This window comes from Pristis pectinata, chromosome 14 (assembly GCF_009764475.1).
Source record: "Pristis pectinata isolate sPriPec2 chromosome 14, sPriPec2.1.pri, whole genome shotgun sequence".
NCBI lineage: Eukaryota > Metazoa > Chordata > Chondrichthyes > Rhinopristiformes > Pristidae > Pristis > Pristis pectinata.
The window spans coordinates 40,842,489-40,860,465 of NC_067418.1; the positions used below are offsets into that span (position 1 = coordinate 40,842,489).

The window sequence follows — 17,977 nt, forward strand, 5'->3', positions numbered from 1 at the left end:
TGTGCCCAGATGGAAAATGAGGTGTTTGCCTGTGCTTTAGCCTCATTGTAACAGTGCAGCAGGCCACAGACAGACTTGTCAGAGTGGGATCTGTCTTCCTGAGGCTTACTGCAGGATTCTGCCTGATGTGCTAAGTGTTTCTGGCATTTACTGTTTTTATGTCAAATTTCTAGTTGCAGCAATTTTTTTTGATTTTCATTTTCTTTTCTTTTAAAGAATATATTCTCTTGGTCTGCTATGACTCTATTTCTATACACTTAAAATAAAACTTGACGCAATATTTTCTGCTGTAAAGTAATATGTGCATTCTACTTTTGTTCAGCATTGAACTTAGCAAAGTGGCAAAGTAAACAGACTAAGGATTCACTTTATCATTGAATTTTATGTTACTTGAAGATAAAATGTAAATGAAAACCCTTCAGAACTGAGCAACTGTTTTAGTCACATTTATCCTTTGTGCTAAACTGTAGTATGTGAGTGCTTTATTTTCTTTTGATAACAAGTGTTCCTTGATGATTTTCTTCAGAAAGCCAGGAGCTGTACAATCCCTGTCTAGATGACTCTCAGATAGAAGCTGTAAATTTTGCACTGTCGCAGAAGGAAGTGGCAATTATCCATGGTCCTCCTGGTACTGGGAAGACGACTACAGTTGTAGAAATAATTCTGCAAGCTGTAAAACAAGGCCTGAAGGTGATAATGTTTTACTTGAAATGTGCATGGGATATTTTACATGAATAATTCATGAGTGAGGAATGCATCTATGAGCCATTCATCACAGGAGTGCTTTTAATTATCAAGAACTTGGAAAGTGTGATCAGAAGGTGATGAATGGGGATGGTTCCAAAATGTAATGTACGACAATGGCACCACTTTTGTGTTCATTGGTAAAGGAAGGGAGTCCTCTACACTAAAAACTACCCAGAATAACTATCTGGTTTAATGTAGATTCCTCTGCAAGGCACTCCTGGTGACAGTGAAAAGGAATAGTCAGACTCGTAACCAATCACATTAAAAGTTTCTCACTGAACCATTACGAGTGAATGACAAAATATAAATGAGGAAGTATAATTTAGATGTACATTCGATTAGGGAAAACTGCAAAGTTTGAGAAAAATGATGGGATTACATGAGAGAGAGAGAGATTTAAAGAAAAAGTCAAAAGAAAAACTTCAATTTGAATTTAGTTTTTGACATGTCTTTCAAGTTATTAAATTCTGAACAAATGGAGTTCTTGTAAAATTTAAATTTTGAAGAGGTTATTTAGCTGTAGTTAAGATATCATCCTGTTAAAAGTTCATCTGAATGCATCAGCCATTCTTTGTATGGCTTGTGTGGTGGTGGTGAATAAATCAACTTCACACTGTTGATTTCAGTACTTGATCTACTGGTGAACACTGTTACAGTATAACCTGTGGCAGTGCAAAGTATTGTGGGCCACAACCTCTGGATGTCAACATTTGACTGCATTTGTGCATGCCAAAAGTTGTCAAATTTACTCAGTAGTACTGATGGCCTCTGCATTAATCGTAATGCAAAATTAATTCACTAACTTCACGTGTTACTATTTTGTGGTAATTAATTGTAATTTTAATAATTTCAATTACTGGCAGTATTTGATTTATAGGAGTTCCCCAGCACACAAGGCCATGGTCAGATGAAACTATGAGGGCATTTTAACAAAGTGACTTCCAACAGCAGTTGAAAAGTAGCATACAGAGTTGTATCATTGTGTTCATTTTAAAAGGCTTCTGAAACTTGCCTCATTTTGTACACCTTTTTGTACAGAACCGATTCTGAATATGAAATGCACCAGGTCTGGAGTTGTGTGTCTCACTTGTCCATCTCTCAGTTTGAAGGTTATTTTGTAAAACGAACAACACTTAATGGAGCTGATGGCTGTGTCTCATTTTCTGCTTTTTAAACAAGATCTAATAAGTTTAGCAGTGGGCGTCATGTTTATTTGCCTTGGGTGAATTAATGTACAAAAGAGAGCCAATGTCATTAACTCTGTGTGTCACATTCACCATCCTTCTACGTAAAGCACATTACAGGAAGGTAAAGCCTAATGGAACTGGATATCTGTCTGATTTATTTGCTTTATCAATTAAGTTGTTTGCAAAGAAAACAGAAAGATCAAGAGCCAAGGAGCTTGGTTTAGTTATCCAGCTTTCTAATTAATGGAAAATCCCACATGATATTTTGGGACAAGGAAGGAAAAAACATGTAGAACATTTTTTGTACTACCTTTAATGTTGAAATCATTTGGAAATGTCCCTTTGGATGTAGTAGGGCAGCTTGTATGAGCTGGGAACATAGATCATTAGCTTCTGAGTTTTGCTGTGCCTACAGCAAGGGAAACTTATACCTTATCTTTAAAAAGTTGAGTTTTGTTATTCCTGATAACTATGCATCTCATTTCATCAGTCTGTTTTAGTATCTAGATGTTATGTTCTCTAAGAAGATTTTGTTTTACTCCCCAAGGTACTTTGCTGTGCTCCCTCTAATGTTGCTGTGGACAACCTTGTTGAACGTCTGGCTCAAGTTAAAGCACAGATTCTGCGATTAGGTCACCCCGCACGACTGCTTGAGTCCATACATAGCCACTCTCTGGATGCAGTATTGGCACACAGTGATAACACCCAAATAGTAATGGACATTAGGAAGGACATTGATCAGGCTTTTGTAAGTATCTGCACACAGATTGTATTTGTTTGTTTCGGATCTTTATCTTACAAAAAAGGGACATTTGCACCATTTTCAGTAAAACTGAAACATTTTCATTGTAGTTACATTGTAAAATTTAAATCTTTGCTTATCTAAAATACATTTTTTTTACAACTCTTATGTTAATGTAACAATATGTTCCATGCAGAGAGATTAAACATTATCAAATTTTTACTCAAAAGGCAAAAATGAAGAAGGCACAGGACAGGGGTCAGAAAGTCCACTTTCGCGGTGAGATCAAGAGTTTGAGAAAGGAGCTGAGAGCGAGGGAAGAGGCGGCTACAGTACAGATACTGAAAAAAGCCAGTGTTGTCTTGGCAACTAACACAGGTAGATTTATGTAAGGCACAAAGGGTGAATGTGGGATTTACTCTATTAGAAGTAGCAGTCAACTACATTTCCTTAAATAACTTGCTCTTTTCTATAACCACAAAACTGGTTAACTTTACCCGTTTTAGTAATACAGTCTACAGACTTCAAAAGCTTGTTTGCCTTTATCTAAATTTTCCTTCCGGGATTGCCTTGTCTTTTCACTATCTCTTTTCGATTTTAGACACACACTTGCAGAGTAAACCAGAGACCCTAAACTTGGGTTTCTCAAATGCAGTACTTTTTCCCCTTTAAATAAGAATGATCTTAATTATAGCAATTTCTTGGTTGTTCTATGCAGTAAATATACCCTTTTAATTATCTGAATTGAGGTTATCAAAGTTGCTTTTGTACCATTCTTGCAGCAGGCAGAGACAGGAAACTTGCATCTGGAGATTTTTTTTTATTTTCATGTACATAATTCTGCAAGCAAATATAGTAGAAGTAGGACATAGTTCATATTAATTGGATTTTGGAAACTTGTACAGTAAAACTCCAATAATCCACTATTTGACCATTTGGAAATGCAGATGGTTTGGTCCCTGGCTCACCAGGTGATATTTGCACTTTTCACTTGCCCAGTCCCCATGCTCTCTTGCACTCATTAGGGCTCCGGTTCCTGCACTCCCTTTCACTCACCAGGCCCCAAGTTCCCATACTCACTTCTGTCTCGAAGAGCTAACCCCATTTGCCCACATTAGATCTGTGTTCTTGTATATCTTGCCTATTTAAGATTCTTTCTAATTGTCTCTTTAACACAGTGATTCTGTCTGACTCTACCACCTCCTCTGGCAGTGAGTTCCAAATATTTACACTTACTGTGTAAAACAAAAACTTTATCCCTCAAATCTCCTTTAAAATTCCTTCCCCTCACCATAAATCCGTGCCCTCTTATTTGTGATATCCACACCAGGGGAAAAAATTCTGACTATCTACCCTGTCCGTGCCTCTTTCTAATTTTGAACATTTCCTCAGCCTCCTTCGCTTCAGGGAAAACAAATGCAGCCTTATCCAATCTCTCCCCATAACTAAAGTCCTCCAGTCCTCATAACATTCTGGTGAATCTCCTCCACACACTCCAACACAACCACATTCTTCCTATAATGTGGCGACCAGAACTGCATGCAATATGTCAAGTGTGGTCTAACCAGTGTTTTGTAAATTTGCAACATAACGTCCCAACATTTATATTCTATGCCCAGACCTATGAAGGCAAGCATGCCTATTTATTTTTTGAAACTTGCAGTAATTTTTATGTCTTTTTGTCTTGCACTGTACTGCTGCTGCAAAACAACAAATTTCACGACATATGTTCACGATATATAGTGATAATAAACCTGATTCTGATTCACCTTTATCTTGCTATGTTGCAACTTTTAGTGTCAAAGCCATGCTGACTATCCCTGATCAGCCCCAAATGTACATACACCCAGTCCTTAGGATTTTCTCCAATAATTTCCCAAGAACCCTCGTAAAACTCACCAGCCTGTAGTTACCTGGCTTATCCCTGCTGCCCTCCTTAAATAAAGGAACAACATTTGCTATCCTTCAGTGTTCTGGTACCTCACTTGTGGCCCATGGCTGTATAGCACAACTAGGAGTCCAACTAAAGACAGTAGCTAAGGATAGGGGGAACAGATTTTATCTTACAAGAGCCAACTGTCTATTGTGATGACTCTAATATGACGAGTACATTAGGTTGTCTCAAAATGGAGCTGTCATGCTAGTTACATTCTGATGAAGGATCATTGACCTGAAACATTGACTTTGTTTATCTCTCTAAAGTGTAGCTTGACCTGCTTGGTATTTCCAGCATTTTCTGTTTTTATTTTAACACAATGAACTCATTCCATCTGGCTCCCCAACAATTGATGGTTCCTCTAAATAGCCCAGGTGTAAGGTTTGTCCTTGTTGCCCAATGTGGCTCACACTTCATGTTAATGATGTATGTGTGAATCGTTTTCACAGGGGAGGTCCTAATTGAGCAGTTCATAAGAATTAGTCAACTCTGTGCACTCTATGTGCATTGTGCTGTGATGGAACCGCATGATTGAAAGTCATATTACGCTCTTAAAGGCTCCAATCCCATTTAGCAATTTTGCACAAGAATTCAATTGCATCGCACACAAGGAATGACTTTCTGGGCTCTGCTGCTCATGTACTGTTTTGTTTTTTAGCAGTTTTCTCTATTATTCCTAGGTGCTTCTGATGATGGTCCATTGAAACTCTTGCCAGATGATTATTTTGATCTTGTGGTGATTGATGAGTGTGCACAGGCATTGGAAGCAAGCTGCTGGATACCATTAATGAAGGCCCCAAAATGCATCCTGGCTGGAGATCACAAACAACTTCCTCCAACCATTATTTCTAACAAGTGAGTTCACCAAAAGTACTGAGCGTCTTTATTTAACCTTCTGTCTCCCACAAAGTATTTAACCTTCTGTCTCCCACAAAAGAAACATTCTGTTTGCACAATACTTTTGAACTCTCGAGTCTAGAAGACATTCAGTAGAGTAAGGTTACAGGATAAATAAAAGGTTTATACATAAAAACTGGAGAAGAGAAGCTCTTGTGAATCTTGTTCTGGTGGGTACAGATTGGAAAATATCCTGAGATGCTTAATTCCATGTTCTGGCTTAGAAAGAGGCAAAGAAACTGAATACACAACTTCCCACTTGTCAACATATACCTATGCACTTTCAAAAGATGTTTGACAAAGCATGATAGAATTTCAAAGTTTAAAGAGGAGACGGAACTCGGAAATGAACAGTGAGTGGAAGAGTGATAACTGATTCATTTTGGTAAGAAGAATTAGGGGAGACTATAAATGATACGATATTAAGGAGAATGTAGGAACAGACATGGGAGTAAAATGTCTTTTGGCAGTTGTGAAGACTGTCTAAGACGTCATTTAAAATCATTTACTTTACAAATGAGGTACAAAAGTAAGGAAGGAGGATTTGTAAAATAATGCCTTCGCTAGAGTATTTTGACAGCATTGGGCATCACACAAGGATGGATGTGAAAATGTTCAGTGAACATTTGGATAGGATTTACCTGGATGAAAGAATTAAGTTATGTGGAGCTAGAGTTCTCCCAGAAACAGAAAATGTCAATAGGAGATTTGAGGGAGTTGTTGAAAATCACAAATAATTCTGAGGGAGTAAGTAACAAGAAACCAGTTCCAGTGGCTGTAAAGGGGTCAGTAGAGAGAGGAAATGGGTTTTAAAGATAATTGGTGAAGGAACACAAAGAGCCATTTCTGATTTAAAAACAATAAATTGTTGTAATTGGAATGCGGTGTCTTAGATTGGTGGCAATTCATTGTCATTTCAAAAGTAATTGGATAGAAAGCAAAATTTTGCAGGGAAAGGACTAGGTTTGTGTTATTTGGATTTTGTTTTGAAGAGTTGGCTCAGTAAAATTGGGCTGAATGGCTTCCTTCTGTGCTGTATTATTCAATCATTCTAATGAATGCAAGATAATCTTATTAGAGATAGCTCACTAAAGATATTCCACTAGGAAAGCAGCTTGATGTACATGAGCTTTGATTTCCCATATTTGTTAGCCTGTGATGAATTAAGATCCTATGGGGCCACTCAAAATTGTCTTATTTTAGTCAGATAGAGAGTACAGTCCAGGGAGGCCTGTTAGTAAGCAATTTCAAAGCTCATCTTGTACTAGGTTAGAAGCTTGTGATACAGAAACTGTAAAAGTTGCCTTCTACATTTGTTTTAATGATGTTAGTGCTCTCTCTAATTAGAGTTCTTTGGTCAATTCTAGACCCCTTGAGCTATCCCATATGTATTAGATGGGCCAATTCAACACGGACCAAGATCAAATGTGGGATCTTTCTGGTATGCAAGCTTGAGCTTTTTACCAGATTAGTTCACTTAGCAACTTGGGAGCACTTTGGAGTAATAACATTTCAGAAGCCTCTTAATATTAATTGACTGATTAAGGTTCTACTGAAGTATTAAAAACATAATGCAGTGATTATATTGTTTGGAGATTAATATGTCGGAGGCTTATGTTTTCAGCGTAGCTATGAGCCATGCAGACATAAAATACAATTTCAAACTTATACCATGTTTTGGGGGAGAAGTTATCAACACTCTGGTATTGAATATTTAAATACAGCAGTCCAAGGTGCATTGCTGCACCTGGTCCTTTGCTGTACTAGTCACTTTTCTGATAGACCAGCAGTCAAATATATAAAAGGGCCTGAGTTTATGGCATTTCCATGATGTGCACCACTAACCAAGACAGAAAAAGTCAGGCTTGTGCACTGAAGTGAAATTTTAATAATGTAACATTACTGTAGAACATCCTCTGGCACTGAAAACACTTTGAAGGAATGAGACTGCACCCTTGTGATTTAAATTGTTGTTGGGAGATCTTTAAAAGCACAATTTTTTAACTTTGTCTCTCAACCCCACATTTCTTCTCTATTTCTTTCTCTTTTGCTTTCTGTACTGTTCTTCCATTGTTCTTGTAATTCACACTTGCTGATGTATACTCTCTGCATCTTTGGTTAAAGAGGCATGTTGTTGTTTGTTCTTATCATGTATATCCTAGATTTCTTGTGGTTGGTGCTGTATTTTTTGCTTTTTGTTGCAATCTTGAGTATCAGAGCAAGAGGCCACACAATGCTTATGGGGTAGGTAGGTGTAATGGATGAAAATCTAGACATTCAGATGCTGGAAGTCTGAAATAAGAAAACAGAAATTGCTGGAAATACTCACAGTCAGGCAGCAGTTTTGGAAAGAGAAAAAAATTTCTAATGACTGTTTCCCTACCTACAGATGCTGCCTGATTTTCTGTGTGTCTCCAGCATTTTCTGTTTTTATAGTTGTAGTTGATGGCCAACATTGTTTGCTTGCCACTGATTGATCCATTCCATTGAATGAGCCAACCCTTTGTAGCAATAGGCATGAACTGTTGTCCTTTGTACTTCTTTCTTGAGTTGGAGTAAAAGCACGCAGGGTTTCTGTTTGTAACATCAATGTTGGAAAGCCCATATGTGTGAGGGTAGGATTTGGTTTGATATGTACTGCCATCTAACATCAAATAATGTGTGAAGGAAGAGTGAGAACTTAGTTAGAAAAGGGCATTAAGTTCAAAGCAGAACAAAGTGTTGCCTGTTAATTGTGCATGAATTCACAGCCACAGAGTTGCCATACAGAACCTAGTGAAAGTTGGATCATGTTAATAGATCAGGCAACCTTCCTGACACAGGCAAGGAACCTGAGAGACTGAATCACCGTAGACCCTAAAATTGCCACACCATCATTTAAAAGGGCAACAGGATGCATGGTGATATCTATCATTGAGAAAATTGTTAAGGAGATACTAACAGGACATTTAGAAAAAACATAAGCCAATCAAGCAGAGTCAGCATGCCATGATCTTAGTGGATTGACCATGTAAGTGCTGAGAGGATGTTTCCTCTAGTGGGGGTACTTAGAACTAGGTAGGATAGTTTCATTTGGGATGGAGATGAGGGGGAAACCCTTTTCACTTAGAAGGTTGTGACTGTTCAGAATTCTCTACTCCAGACAGCTGCGCAGAGAATTTGAATATATTCAAAGCAGAGATAGACAGACGTTTAAACTGGAGGGAATCAAGAGGTATGGGGAGAGAGCAGGAAAATGGTGTTGAGACCATGATTAGATCTTATTGAATGGCAAAGCAGGCTTAGTAGGCCAACTGGCCAACTCCTGCTCCTCTTAATAGTCTTGCATAACATCATCTCCCAAATTCCCTTGCACTTCGCACATTACCTCATCCTAATTATACATTGTCGATTCACTGACCTCATTTAGAACTCCATTCCTGTAGCAATGCCTTCAGCATATGAACTGCAGTAGTTCAAAAAGGCAGGCCACCATAAAGAACACATAAAGATGGGCACAAATGATAAATGGAGATTATTAGGAATTCTATGATGAATTAATTTTTATGAAAAAAAAACCTGCAATGCTGTTTTTCATTTTGCCAGGTTTATGGATAGCATTAACGGAGGTTTGCAGCAGTAAGTTGTAGCACCCTTCTATATATTAATACCCAAGCAGAAAATGTTGCCTCATGTCACTTGTAGGAGCTCTGTGCTGGACATGATGCTGACTGGATGCATTAGGTGCCCCAGTAATATTCCAGGTTTTCTTCTTATAAATTTTCTTCTAAAGTAATTAAAATTGCAGCTTGCTTGTATGCAATGTTTTAATCCAGTCTTGACCAATGATGTTGAATCCTGCACAACATTAGTCGGTGACACTGGCGGCTGCCATGTTACAATATTTCAAGGAAATACGTCAATGAATATATAGTATTTAATAAAACTACATTTTGATGCTGTATTATGTTCCATTTGAAATGCTTAATTAGTTTATAATGGCTTTTTCAAACTAATGAAGCCTAGTCAAGTTTAATATAGTATAATTAAATTTTGCAGATAATCAGCAAATTTGGACATTTCTAATAACATCCTTCAAAATTTTTGTGCTTTGACCTTAACTGAATGCATTTGCCTTCCATCTATGGATTTTTTTTTTGAAGCTTAACTGTTCTTTACACATTCCCACCAGGGCTGCAGCTAATGGCCTATCACTCAGCTTGATGGAGCGGCTAATCCAGAGATATGGTGAGCGGGTTGTGAGAATGCTGACTGTACAGTATCGAATGCACAATGCTATAATGCAATGGGCCTCCAAACAGATGTATGGCGGACAACTTGTGGCTCACAAGATGGTGGCAGCACACCTGCTAAAGTAAGCATGGTAATGAAATAAAAGCTGAAAGTACTTGAGACACTTAGCAGATTGGTGACATTCCTGGAGAGAGAGAGAGAGAGTTAATAATTCAGGACGATGACCTTTTATCAGTGCTAGAAGATGCAAGAAATTTGACAGTTTTCAACTGTTCATCATTCCAGCATCATCATGGATAATCCCTGACCCCCTCTTTACTATAAATTGTCATCTTAAATCCTTCTTTGCCTCCACTGTACTCTCCTTCAGCAAGGAGCTCGTGGACTTTGTCACCAGTATTGAGCCCAGCCACTCATTCGTTTTTGGCTTCTCTTACACCTTGACCATTGCACCAAATTTCCTCCATCTTCCCACCCCCGGCCCCTTCCCCTGACATTTGTAAACTCTCCTCTATCGAGTTTCTATTTTAGTTTCCATCATGTCCTCTCTCACGAACCGATTGCTGTTCCTTTTGACCTTATTTCCATCAGAATGCCGACAACCCAGCTCCTCTATGTTCCTCGTGGTATCTTGTGCTTTTAGCTGTGCTTTCTCCTTATGTACTGTTACCGTGCCATCCCTGCCTTTACCACTCCCTCAAAATTTACAATCGCTCCTTGCAAACTAGACCAAATTTCCATTTCTCTTCTTCTCCAGCTAATGAATGTGTTGTCACCTCACAAATTTGTGCCGAACTTTTCTGCCTCATTTCTTCTTGCATGAATCTCTCTTATATGGTTTCTGCACCATTACACAATTGAAAAGACAGTTACCGAAGTCACTAATGCTATTTCATGTGTCTGTGACAATGTAACCTGAGCATCTTACTCTTTTTGACCTGTCATTAGTTTCAGAAGCTTCAGAAAACTTTGTTGTCCAGCTGGGTGGGACTGTTCCTGCATGCTTCCATTCTCTTCTGTCCAATCATAGCCAGGCATTCACTAGCGGCGGCTTCCCTTTCCATGCGTCATTACCTCCCAAAGGGTCTATCCTTGGACTGTTTCTCATCTATGTTCTGATATTGTGATATCATTCAGAAGCACTTATTTGGCTCTATCTCACCACCACGCCTCATTACTCTTCTGGAATCCCCTCCCTAATATTGATCCCTGTTTTTATTTTTACGACTTTTAAAATCTACTGCTTTGATTAATCTTCTGGTCACCCATCCAAGAATTTTTCTCTAAGGTTCGGTATCAGATTTTGATTGACAATACTCCTATGCAGTGTGTTGAGATTATTTAACACCTCTAATAAATCAAAACATTTTATTTTTAATTGTACAGCGATGGGGTAAAAGCAATGTGGATCAAGAAGAAACATCTTTTGTAGAGTGAGGCGTAGATATAATTAAATGATAAAGAATATGGTATTAAGGCAAATAGATAAAGATGGGTCGAGAGCAATAAATAGTAAAAACGGACTAATAACAGAAGCGGTTGTTGTCAATATTTGTTGAACCCACATTTGATGCTGGAAAGTTGTGAATAGAAAGTAAGTGATCTGTAAAGTTAGGCAAGCACTTGTAGCTAGGTCAGACAGCTATGATGTTTCAAAATAAACAATCCAACAATGCAAGCAAAAGTTAACAATAGGTATCTTGGGCCGATTTTCTCAAGTATTGCACCAGAGTATTAGCACGGACTCCTTAGATTATTCTGGGTAAAGAACAACATTTTGTCGACTCAAAGCAGTGCTGTAAAGTTTTATACTCAATCTATTTTGTGTTAATGGGATCATTGAATTGTATAGCACAGGATCAGAGAATGATATAGCACAGAGGCCTATTTGGCCCATCATGTCTGTGGGCTGTCCAAATAACCCCACTATTCTGCTTCTTTTCCCATCGCCCTGCAACATGTTTTGCAACTCCCTTTTGAAAATTACTTTTGAATTTGCTTCCTCAACCTTTTCAGGGAGTGCCTTCCTGGTCACAGGAACTCCCCTTGAGTTTTCTTTAGTTCTTTTGCCACTCACTTTTAACCTCTGGCTTCAGACCACAACTTTTTACTGCATCAAAATAATTCATTGTTTTGAAGTCAGTTATCAGGTCTGCTCTTTAATCTTCTCTGCTACTAAAGAAACAGTTCTGCCCACTCCCGTTTCTCCAGATGACTGAAACCCCATTTTCTTTGAAAATTTCTGCAGTACCAGCACAATCCTCCTCCCCCCCCCACCCCTCAGCTCCCCGCCCAAACCCTTGATATCTTCCTGACAGTGTTGTACTCTACACACTTCTCTCTTCTGTTGCCACCCCCTCAGTAAAGGGTCCTATTGTTTCTTTACTCCTTTTAAAATTATATCACTTAGTTTACATTGCTCTCTTCATTCCTCCTATCAGATTGGAACATTTCATACTTTGATCTCAAATTACGAGGTCTGCCGTATCAAACATAGTAATGCTGCAGGTTCTATCAGAGGATGACATTGGGTTGTCAGGTCAATGAGCAGGGATCAGCACTGAAGTGAAAGGCAGTAGATAGTTGTGCAGCCATCCACTTACAAGTAATGTTCATCCAGTCATGTTGCCTTTGGCCTTTTACTCCCTGTCTTTGGCAATTGTATTGCTCACTGAGGCATGCTCACAGACTGTACACTTTTAGCCTGGGAGATTTAGTTCTGAAGTTATGCAATATAGAAACAACTTGACGTCTCGAAGGGTTATTGGAGATCCTTTTGGTCATGCGTTCCAAATCAGGCCCTTTAAGCCAGAAGCACCCCTTACGAGCAGCTTCAGTTGCAAAAAGTAAGACCAGAAAATGTTGGATGTACTCAACAGCTTGGGGAACATTTACAGACAGAGAAAGAGAAATAGAATTAATGTTTCAAGGCAATGACTCACCAAAACTGGAAACTATTTGAGATAAAGCTTTAATAAGCAGAGAAAGGAAGGAGGAACAAATGAAAATGACGATCTCCTAGGATGATAAACACGCGACCTGAAATAATGTATGAAAGGATGATAGTGCAACAGAGAGAGAGTAGTAGTGGAATTTCTTTCAAGTGCTCTGGTTTCCTCCCACTTCCCAAAGACGTGCTAGTTGGTAGATTGGCTACTGTAAATTGTCAATTACCTACAGTAAATTGCCCCTAGTGTAGCTGTGAGAGGTTAGGGTGCAAGCAGATTTGGGGGGGGGGGTGGGGTTAGTTTCTGTGGGAGCTAGTATAGATTCCTTGGGCAGAATGGCCTCTTATACTGTATTAACGTATGAACATATGAATTGCAGATGACAGAAAATGTGTTAGTATGAGAGAGGAGAAATGAAGGCTTGTTTGTCATAGGTAATCTCTTCGGAGATGTAAATCGAAGAGGATGAATAAGGACAGAGAAACACACACAATGCTGGACCTGAAATGCAGAACAAAGCAGGTATTGAGAATTTGAAATAAAAGAGAATGCTGGACCTACTCAAAAGGTTGGGTAGCATCTCTGGAGAGAAAAAAATTGAGTTAACATCATAGGTTAATGTCCTTCCATCAGATCTAGCCTGTCCTGACACAAACTGGAACGTCTGGTTATCCAAAATTGTTGAATTCAGCATAGAGTTCCCAGGGCTGCAAGATGTTTGGATGAAAGATGAAGTGTTGTTCATCGTGCTTATGTTCAGCTTCTTTGAAAATTGCAAGATTTTGGAGTGGGAATAGAATGAAGAATTAAGTGACAGGCAACTGAAAGCTCAAGGTCACACTTGTAGACTGCAAAGCAGCAACCCAATCTGCATTTGGTGTCTTTGGTATAGAGCTGATCAAATTGTGAACATCAAATGCAGTGGACTAAATTGGAAGAAGTGCAAGTGAATTCACCTCAAAGGAATGCTTGGGTCCCTGGATCGTGCAAAGGGAAGTGATAAAAGCATATACGTAACACTGAGCTGGAGGAACTCAGCAGGTCAGGCAGCATCTATGGAGGGAAATAAACAGTCGACGTTTTGGGTCAAGAGTCTTGGCCTGATGAAGGGTCTCGACCTGAAATGTCGTCTGTTTATTTCCCTCCATTGATGCTGCCTGATCTGCTGAGTTCCTCCAGCATTTTGTGTGTTGCCCCAGATTCCAGCATCTGCAGAATCTCTTGTGTGACATGTAACACTGTGTTAGCTGGTGCATTTGAGAAGGCATTCAATGTTCTAATCAGGACGACTAAGGGAAATATTTGTCATTATTTTAAGCAGATTGGAATTCACAGGTGCAGAAATTATGTTTCAGCATTTGAGTCTTGGTTGGACCAATCTTGGGTACCATATTTGTTTTCAGCCCTGGAAAGATGTATTGATTTTGGAAAGTATAGATCATCAGTTTATGGGAATGATATGAGGACTGGTTGCTTAGCCCAGCTTGAGTTCTCAAGTTTGGAGATTGAACTTGGATCTGACTAGAGTGCTTAAAATGATAAAGGGATTAGATTTGCTAGTAGAAACAAAGGAAGCCTACCAGCCTATGTATCCACCCCCACCGCTCCCAGACCCAACAGGGATAGGGTCCCCCTTGTCCTCACATTTCATCCTACCAGCCTACATATCCACCCCCACAACTCCCAGACCCAACAGGGATAGGGTCCCCCTTGTCCTCACATTTCATCCTACCAGCCTACATATCCACCCCCACAACTCCCAGACCCAACAGGGATAGGGTCCCCCTGTCCTCACATTTCATCCCACCAGCCTACATATACAACACATCATTATCTGCCACTTCTGCCATCTCCAACAGGACCCCACCACCAAGCATATCTTTCCCTCCCCACCCCTTTCTGCCTTTCACAGGGATCGCTCTCTCTGTGACTCCCCAGTTCACTGCTCCCACCCCACCCATCCCGCTCCCACCCTGGGAACTTTCCACTGCCCCTGCCATAGGTGCAACATCTGCCCCTACACCACCTCCATCCAGGGACCCAAACAGTCCTTTCAGGTGAGACAGAGATTCACCTGCACCTCCCTTAATATCATCTACTGCATTTGGTGCTCCAAGTGTGGCTCCTCTACATTGGTGAGACCAAACGCAGACTAGGTGACTGTTTCGCAGAACACCTGTGCTCCGTCCGTAACCACGGTCTGCATCTCCCCGTTGTCAGTCACTTGAATTCCCCCCCCCCCCCCCCCCCCCACACTATCACTGATGTCAGTCGTCGGCCTCCTCCACTGCCAGGAGAATTCCAAATGCAAACTGGAGGAACAGCACCTCATTTTCCGTCGTGGAACCTTGCAGCCTAACAGCTTGAACATTGAATCCTCCCACTTTAAGTAATTCCCACACATTCCCCACCCCCCACCCCCCCCCCCCCCAACCATGCCTCTTCTTTTCATCCCTTTCCTAGCTATCTTTTTTCTACCCTCCTTTTCTTTCCTCCTGACCTTTGACCCATCCCCCGGTGGATCTGCTCTCCCCTCCTCCTCCGCACCTGCCTATCTCTATCTCTTACCTGCATCTACCTATCACCACCTTGTGTCACCCCGCCTCCCCTCTTTTGTCCACCTAGCACTGCTCTGCTTTTCCCTCCTATATATTGGACTTCCCCTTTTCCTATCTTCAGCCCTGAAGAAGGGTCCTGACCCAAAACATTGACCACCTGCTTTTCTCCACGGATGCTGCCTGGCCTGCTGAGTTCCTCCAGCATCATTGTGTTTTTCATTTAGATTTGCTAGTAATTGGATTCGGAGCACTGGAACTCTGGTAGGTAAACCAAGACAGCATAATCTTAGAAATAGAACTAGATCATTTAGCAGTGAAATTGGAAAGCACCTCTTCATGCCAAGAGTAATCGAAATCAATGACTTGTTAGACAGATTGTATATGCTGCTTCAGTAAAAAAAAATTTGCAACTGATTTCTGTATGGTCAGGGCTATAGCTCAAAGATGGGTAAATTGAGGTAAGTATCAGCTATGATTTAATCATGGTGGAACAAACTTAAAAGGACTGAATGATATGTTTCTGAATACATGAATTAATTTCCAATGTAGCCGTATCTGTTCTGTTTGATTCTTAAAATCAAAGCTTGGTTTTGCTGGTTCCTGGTTTGTTTAAGATGTGTGGGTGTTGTACCATTTACTTTTCTCATACCAGGAAGAATGGGCATTGACTGTATTTGGATTATCTTTTACAACTGATTTGCTTATAATGGATGTAGCCTGCCATCTGTAACCCTGTCTTGTCAGGTGACACCTTGATAAAACAGAACCTGAATCCCAGTTCTACCCTGATTTGAATGCTGTGGGGAAACATTTTTTTTAAAAATGCTCATTGCTCTTCTTTAATATTTGTTTGTATACCTGCAGGTGTAGACAAAAGTGAACAAGGTTTGTAAAATGGCTTCCTGCTAATACCCAGCTATTAAAATACTGAATTTGATCCTAACACTTTTATGAAAATAATTTTGTGAGCAGGCAAGGTGAAGAACCGAGGAGGAGGGAGGTGGGATGAAATTATTTTCATTCTTTTGGAGCTTCAAAGGATAATAAAGATATCAGTGCTTCACAGAAATTAATTGTGTCCTGGCAAAATGTTACTATAGCAATTATAGTAAAGGAGACCCCATGCACTCAGACACACACTCCAATTAATCATCTTTATTGACTATGCTGTGTGGGCTGATTTCTCTGTTACTGTAGTGCAAGTTTTTTTTAATGGATGGTTCTTTATTTATACACAACAGTAGTTTTGCTTTGCCATTAACTGCCATTTTCATAATTTTTAGGGATCTGCCTGGGGTTGTTTCCACTGAAGAGACAATGATACCACTGCTTCTAATTGATACTTCAGGGTGTGGCCTGCTTGAAATTGATGAAGAAGATGAACAATCTAAAGGAAATAAGGGTACTGTATGATTAATGGGGGATGAGCTTGGGTGTATTCGGAGAGGTTTGATTTTCTGCAGCAAATGGAGATAATTTTCTTGGAACAAAAATTGCTTTATACTGCAATTTTGTTAGTTAATGCATTCAAGCTAAATTCTTGTGTGTGCAGCTTTAACTTTGAATTTGTAATTGCCCAAGTGCTAAGTTCCTTAATTCAATATTTAGGTGGATTACAGCACAGAATACAAGTACTTGGCCTATTGAGTCCACACTGGCTCTTTCGATGAACAATCCAGTTAATCTCACTCCCCTTTGCTGGTTTTATTTTTCCCCCATTATGCTTTGATCAATTACCTAAGCTAGTAACTGTTCTCATTGGCAGTGGGGTCAAGGAATAAGGGACATTGAATAAAGGTAATTGGCAAAAGGACCAAAAGTGTTGAGGAAAAATGCCCTGCACAGTGATTGGTTAGAGTCTGGAATGCACTGCCAGGGATAGTGGTGGAGGAAAATTAAGTTTTAGTGTTCATAAGGGATGTGGATAACTATCTTGAATGGGAAAAAGGGAAATGCAGGGCCAAGGAGAGAAGACAGGAGAGCGTGCCCAACCAAATTGCTCTTACATAGATTTGATAGACTTGCTCCATTCTGTGCTGCAACTATTCTTGATTCTGTAAATTTATGTCCTCCTATTTGACCCCTCTGCTAAGGGAAAACAAAAATCTTCCTATTTACTTTGTCCTGGCTCCTAACAATTTTACATCAGCTAAATTTCTTCTTAATTGAATGTGTTCTGAAGAAAACAAACTCCAGCCTATCCAATCTTTCCTCACTGCTAAAACCTTCCTATCCTGAAATTATCTTAACTCTCCCTTCTGCACCCTCTCCAATACAATCACATCTTTCTGGCAACGTGATGACCAGAACTGTATGCAGTCCTCGGGCTGTGGTCCAGCTAGTTTTGTCTACTCTTCTACCAAAACCCCTCTGCTCTTGTATCCCATGCTTCAGCTATTAAAGCATACCAAATGCCATTTAAATCACCATATTGACCTGTCCTATTTTTAAGGATCTGAGGACATGTTCTTCAAGGTCTCTTGTTTCTCTCAGTATCCTCACCTGTACAGTACATTCCCTTGCCTTGCAGCACCTCCATAAATGCATTCCATCTCATTCCTCTAGATTGAACTTCATTTGCCATTTTCCTGTTAAACTGATCAGATCATCAATATTTTCCCGCAATCTAAAGCCTTCCTCCTCACTATCAACCACATGGCCAATTTTGTATCATCTGCAAACTTCATTATTATATCCCTTACATTTAAGTCTAAATCACCGACAAATGC

General features: G+C 39.8%; 1 protein-coding gene across 2 annotated transcripts in view; it reads left to right on the plus strand.

The window, feature by feature from the left end:
• The window catches only part of ighmbp2 (immunoglobulin mu DNA binding protein 2), a 39,092-nt gene that overhangs the window by 7,371 nt on the left and 13,744 nt on the right, over positions 1 to 17,977 (plus strand). For both annotated transcript variants that reach the window (XM_052029018.1, XM_052029019.1), the window contains exons 6-11: positions 527 to 690; positions 2,482 to 2,682; positions 2,907 to 3,054; positions 5,293 to 5,467; positions 9,681 to 9,863; positions 16,532 to 16,650. In XM_052029018.1, coding sequence (XP_051884978.1) covers positions 527 to 690; positions 2,482 to 2,682; positions 2,907 to 3,054; positions 5,293 to 5,467; positions 9,681 to 9,863; positions 16,532 to 16,650 — 990 coding nt within the window. The remainder of the gene's footprint in view (positions 1 to 526; positions 691 to 2,481; positions 2,683 to 2,906; positions 3,055 to 5,292; positions 5,468 to 9,680; positions 9,864 to 16,531; positions 16,651 to 17,977) is intronic.